This window comes from Chaetura pelagica, unplaced genomic scaffold (genome assembly GCF_000747805.2).
Source record: "Chaetura pelagica isolate M959 unplaced genomic scaffold, ChaPel_1.0 scaffold473, whole genome shotgun sequence".
NCBI classification, from domain to species: domain Eukaryota; kingdom Metazoa; phylum Chordata; class Aves; order Apodiformes; family Apodidae; genus Chaetura; species Chaetura pelagica.
In genome coordinates, this window is record NW_009952890.1 from 1,044,793 (window position 1) to 1,051,139 (window position 6,347).

The window sequence follows — 6,347 nt, forward strand, 5'->3', positions numbered from 1 at the left end:
CTGCTACTCTCCTCAGCCTTTTTGTTGCTTAATCCCAGTTCTGGAAGGGGGTCAGCAGTGCTGTGCTGGGCTCCTTCCAAGCCAGAGGGAGGCTATAGACAGGCACCCCAGAATGCTCGCTGTGCTGCATCCTCTGTTTGCTTCTGCCTCCGCACTTTGGGTGCCCTTTGTGGGGTGTGAAAAGCAGAGCAGTGCTCTTGGGTGTCTGAACTACCTGTGACATTAATTGAACACTGTGACACACAACGCAGCTGGGAGGCCAGTTGTAACACTGCAGAGTCATGGGGCCTGCAACTGATGGGAGTTGGCAACTGTGACAGGGCTTTGCTCCCTTCTAGAAGTTCCCATAAGACTAAAATGGCCAGCAGGAAAGTCAGGTCACTGTGTAAAAAGAAGTTACTATAAACTGTCATCAATTTACTCCCCTTGCAAAGCTAGAACAGGTGTCTTCTGTGGGCACAGGATGTGGTGGGGATCTATGGCCTCAAGCTTCCAAGGGCCAGACATCTGACTGTGTTGGAGATCCTGCTTTGATTTATAACCTGTGTTTAGTGCAATCCTAGATTCTGTTTCCCTGTCCTACATTTTCTTAGTCACATCTATGCACTTTGTTCATTTGAGAAAGTCGCCCTCTCCTTCACTCTAAAAGGTCATTCTATTCATAGTACAACAAAATTTTGTCCACATTTAAAATAAGCAAAAGAATACACAGTATTTCTAGAGGAAGTATTAAAACAGAGAGGAAGGAACTGTCCTAACTGCAGCCTGGCTAGCCTTACTTGTTTACCTCTCTGTATGAAATATTCCCAGTACTGCTTTTTTTGGATTGCACCTATTTTTTGGTTCTCTGTTTAAAAGAAGGAAATCTTCACACTTTTTTCTTTCTTCACTGTAAAAAGCCTTTACAGATGTCTAGTTGTGTTTGCATTTATGTTCTGTAAAGCCATGTGCACTATATGGCCACCAGGCATTGTGTGAACCAAATTTTTTAATAAGCAGAGGATACATTTTTTTGTGCTGTATTTTCAGCAGCTGCAGCTTCTTAAGAATGGTGGAGCTGGGGCTGCCCTTCATCGTGCTAATCCTCAGCTGCTGGTTTTGGCCCCTTCAGAAATACCAGCAGCTGACAACATTTATGTCAGAGGTCCTGCACGTTCATGTTCACAGCAGATGACCACTGTAAACTTGTGTTTTATTCTGCTGTTCATGTTCCTATCTGCTGTAGCAAGTTAGAGGTTTGGTGCAATCCCAGTGGAAGTACTGAGCTTTGGCTAGCATAATGAGATCTCTCTGGCTCTGTAAAATTTTCCCAGTTGCCAGAAAAGCATAGCAAATTTTTGCTATATTTATATATGAAATAAAATGGAGTTTATTTATTTTAGCTTTTATATTCTCTTTTCATTGGAAGACTTGGAGGATTTTTTTTTTTTGTATTTGAACCTGGTTTTATTTCTTCAGATAGCTGTTTCTCTTGCAGGCTATCCAAAAAGTAAATAATCTGAAAAACTTGCTCTTTTCTAAAATTTGTGTCATTGAAATATTTATTGTACTAGAATGATTTTCAATTTTTGGTGCTTTAATGTGATAGTCTTATGCCTGCACAAGTGCTGTAAATAGTATGTGCCATAATGACACTTCACTTGTGTCTTTTGATACCGTCAAAATTTGAGTGACCCAACATACTTACCTATACATTGCAATGTGACTAGAACTTTTCCATGGGCTTACTTTGACCAGGTTTAATTGCTAATTGTTTCCTCAGTCCTTGACTTGAGAAATGTTGTGGTGTTTTGTGTATTATGAAGGAACAAAAAGAACAGCTTTATGTATATAGTATTTTAAATATCAAATGAACTTGCAACAGCAGCAGTTAATGCCCATTTAATTTTTTTTTTTTCTATTAAAATATGGTTTGTTTACACTTCTATTTGGCTGATGTAAAATGCATTTACCTTGATGCAATATGTTTTAGCCATGTGTAAATCAGCTGAAATTTTTTTTTTTTAACTTTTATTTTATTAGATTCTAAGGAATAGGGTGTGATTTTTTTTAATACTATGTTAGGAAAAGAGTAAGTGCAGGATGAGTTGGCTGTATTATTGGTTTTGTTTCATGTGTGCCTTACTCTGATTGTGTGGCTTTTAAATTATCTGCTCAAACTAAGCAGTGTACTGTGAAGTGGTGTATGCTTCAGAACTGCAACCCATTCCAGATTTAATACAACCTCCTCAGAAAACACTGATCTGAAAAGGTTCCTCTGCTGCCTCCTATCTATAAGTTAGTCACAAAGTCCAAAGTTTGCCAGTTAGTTAAGAAAAATGCATTTATAATGAAAGGTACTATGATTGTTCTTGTTTATGTTCACTATGTATGTTATGCATGATGGAATTAACTCTGAGGAAGGAGAGAAGGCTCAAGAATTATAAATTGGGATGACTTTTCTTTGCAGTAGCTGCAGCTGTCCTATGATGAGAAACATGATAAAGATGTATTACTGACCTTGCATCTAAGCAGGTATAGAGAAGCTTATGGCCAGGATTCTTAAATGTGGGAGGTTAAAATTAAGTCCTTTCATCCATATTGAGGTTCCTAAGTATGTGTCTCAACTTACCTTTTACTCCTATTAAGAGAAAGTTAAAAGCCCATTTGAAAATGGAATTATGCTATTTGTGTATCAAAAGATACATGCAAATGCTTAATGTTAGGATCCAGAGTTTAAAAAAATTGTTTTTTATATTTTAAGATAACATCACTCTCAAATGACTGAGTATAGTTTAATGCCCCCAAATCTGTTTTCACCTCTTAGTGTTCATATACTGTTGTGTCTAGTTTCAGTCAGTCTGTATCTTCCTCTTTATGGCTATTTCAAGTGTATTTGTTAATGCAAATACTAGTATAGACGATTGATGCCAGAACAAAACATGTTTCATGCTGAAATGTGATGCATTTCTAAGATGGTGGTGGTAGGAGAGGACAGAATCATTGAAGCAAGGTTTGATTAGCTAGGCAGTCAAATTAAGCTAATAAGGAGACACTTGCATTTTCTTTTTTGAGGACAAGGTTTTATCTCAGTTATGCTGATCTGATGGCTAGGAACTGGTAAAAGGAGCATTCCTGCTTTTTCCCTCTGACCCCCGTAATGTGCTGCGCTTTTGAGAACAGCTGAGAAGCCAGTTCAGAAAAAAATCCATCAGAGAACTAACCCAGGAAAAAAACCAGTAATTTTCCAAGGTTAGCTTTACAATCTGGCCTGCTCAGGGATGAAATGAAAGAAGGAAGAAATTACATCTGTGGTTGTTTTAGCCAAAATGTGAAGTCTCACCTGGGCGGTACGCCTAGCTTATGTCCTAGAGAGCAGGAAAATATAACAAATTACAAAGGGACAGATCTGTCTGGGCCATTTTGAAGACTTAAAGGGTAAATGAGTTTTAATAATTTATGTGCTCTAATAAAGAGTGGTTACTTCCTGAGAATGGTGTTCTCTAATGAAGAGGCTTTCTCTAATTCATATAGCATGACATGTAAAAGCAGGCACTAAGAAGGGGATCCAGAAAGTTGTCTTGTCAGGTAAGGAGCAACCTGGCTTGTTCAAGGTGTGATTTAATGTAAGTAGGTTTAATATGCAGGTTTTCTGTAATTTCTTATATATTTTAGTTGTTTGTTGGGGGTTTTTTTTGTGTTTTTTTTTTATGTTGCCTTTTTTGGTATTTCATCCTAGCTGGTGTAAAGTTTGGTACGGTTTTACAGGTACCAGATATTAACAAGCCATTGGTCACCAAATTTTTTGGGACATCTGTAAGATGGGGTAACTTAGCAAGTACCTTACTTACCCTTTTGATTGTTTGGAGAACATGCTTACAGAGCTGCAGAGGTAGCTTAGAGGATTTTGTGAACTGTTAGGCTCTCTGGCATATAGCCAGGGTACTCTGGCAGGTATTTCCATGAAAAAGTGTCTTCACATGCTTTAAGATTACTACTGCAGCAGCCTTGTCTCATAAAGTATTAATCTGCATGTTTAATTTAATTTACAGAGTTCGGACATGTTAACTTTGTATTGGCAGATATTGATGATTCCAAGTGAGTTCACTATCTTACAGAGAGCTTTTGCTGAAATCACGGAATGGGTTTATTTTTAATTATATGTATTATTTCACATGAGTTTCCTGAGTTACTTGTTGGACAAGTCATGTAACATTAGTTTTACCTGCTGTATTCTCACCTATCTGTTGCATTTGGATTAGTCATTAGTGAAGAATGGAGAGAAGCTTAATATCACAAAATTAGAAATACTAAGTGCCATGTATTACTGTTGCACATGTGCATGGTCTCTTCTTGCACATAGATGGCATCTGATGGTGATAATGAGTATTTGACTTGGGACAAATGTAAAACTTGTTTCCCATCACTTTGAACTCTGTGCCAGAGTCTCCTCCTGTCCACTCCTGCAACTGACAACTAGCAGAAGTCACTGTCATGTTGTAGCTGCAGAACAGCTGGACTCTTTTGTAGACTTACTGTTGTTAGTGTTAGACTGGAAAAGTAGTGAGTTTTAAGAGGAGACAGCTTGGACAGAGAACAGTCATAAAAAGCAAGCATGCTAGTAAGGCTAAGAAAGACTCCTCTCTGAGAGGTAGAGTGACATCTAAAGGAGAGAGAGAGAGAAAGAGACTGAGTTTGAAGAATAGAAAGGTGACTGAAGAAAAATGTGACATGAAGAGGAGGAGCTTTATAAAGACATGAGGTGTTTTTATTCAGTTTCAATGATACTTAATGATCAGACTGGATGTCAGCCGCCTTCTCTTATTCTCTCTAGTATTAATACAAATTTATAATGATAATATTTTGTCTCTTTTTAATGTCATCCTCTATTAAAAATTCCCAGCCTCAGCCATTATCTTATCACTTTCCTTATTATCTCAAAGAAATAAAGGTGGGTGGTTGTTGTTGTTATTATTATTAACCAAATAGCACCAATTCACATATGTACTAGGTATTCATTTATATCAGAAGTATGATTACCAGTAGAAAAGAAGCTGTTATTTTTTTCTGTTTTGCATTACACCAGTATTAGTGGTCGCTGCATCAGACAAAGTTAAGCAGATCTGATGTCCTCCAGTGTTGCCCTCCTCTGGGGGTTTTCAGAAAGCTTTTCCAAATTTTTTTATTTGTGTATGGTCTGGTTTCAATATGCAAAATGATTGCAGGCTTTGGAAGGCTGAAATTTCCCACTAGGAAGGCAGAAATTTAGGATTACTATGTTAATCTCCTTTTTTTCAGGTATCCAACTGCCAAGGGAAGATGAGATTTCCATACCTGTGACTTCAAGTTCCCCAATTAAGGACACTGAGGAGAATGTTGATCTTGCCATTGAACAGGAAGAGGAGATGAAAGAGGAACCTTTAACCATTTCAGAACTGATATACAATCCTAGTGTCAGCTTGCTGCCCACCCCTGTTGATGATGAGATTGACATGCTCTTTGATACCTGTCCAAGAGTAGAGAATGAGAAAGATGATACAGATTCATTTGAGGAACTGGAAGCAGATGAAAATGCATTTTTGAATGCAGAGGAGGAAGAACTGAAAGAAGCTCGGAGAGCACTTACGTGGAGCTATGACTTTCTAATGGGCAACATAGAGGTGAATGCCTTTGTGAAGAGTTTCTCTAGACTTCTCCTTGTAGGCTTTGGACTGTTGTTGTTTGTGTTCCCTCTTTTCCTTGTCCTCTTGGAGTCGGACCTTCAGATTTCCCTTCTCCATGAAATACGTCAGACGCCGGAGTTTCAGCAGTTTCATATTGAGTATTACTGCCCCCTTAGGCAGTGGGTGGCTTGCAAAATAAACTTCATTTCTGACATGCTGGGCAGCTTTTGAATTTTAAATAAATATGATACAGCTAAGGGCTATATTCAAAATTTCAGTCAGGGCCAGCTTTCCATAATGCCCCTGGGTCATCACATCAGTTGGTAGTTGTCTTCATATCCAGTTCATTACAGACTCTTTAAGTTCTTAAGTTCCCTTTAGATGCTTAAATTATCCCTTTGGTTAAAGGTTTATATAGTCACCAGTAACCAAAAAGCAGCTTTATTTTAATTGTGTTTCAGACTTCCTGCTCATTTATTGCATCATATAAGACAGGGTCACAATAAGTTTCATTGTCTTTAACCTTTCAATCTATGACATTAAATCCAATGAAACTGAAAGAAAAAGTGTTTTTGAATATACTCCTTAGTGCAGTGGTCTCTTCTAACCAATGCCTATACAAGCAATGTTTATGCTGGGGTTTTGTTTTTAGTTTGTTTTTCTGTTTCTTTGGTTTTTTACATTTTTATGTGTTTAAAACATTTT

At 37.8% G+C, this 6,347-nt stretch overlaps 1 protein-coding gene across 1 annotated transcript in view; it reads left to right on the forward strand.

Moving 5' to 3' along the window:
• FRMD3 (FERM domain containing 3) overlaps nt 1-5,873 on the forward strand; it is a 71,879-nt gene extending 66,006 nt beyond the window's left edge. Inside the window, exon 14 of the mRNA XM_009995470.1 lies at nt 5,278-5,873. Coding sequence (XP_009993772.1) covers nt 5,278-5,873 — 596 coding nt within the window. The remainder of the gene's footprint in view (nt 1-5,277) is intronic.
• Nucleotides 5,874-6,347: the final 474 nt, after the last annotated feature.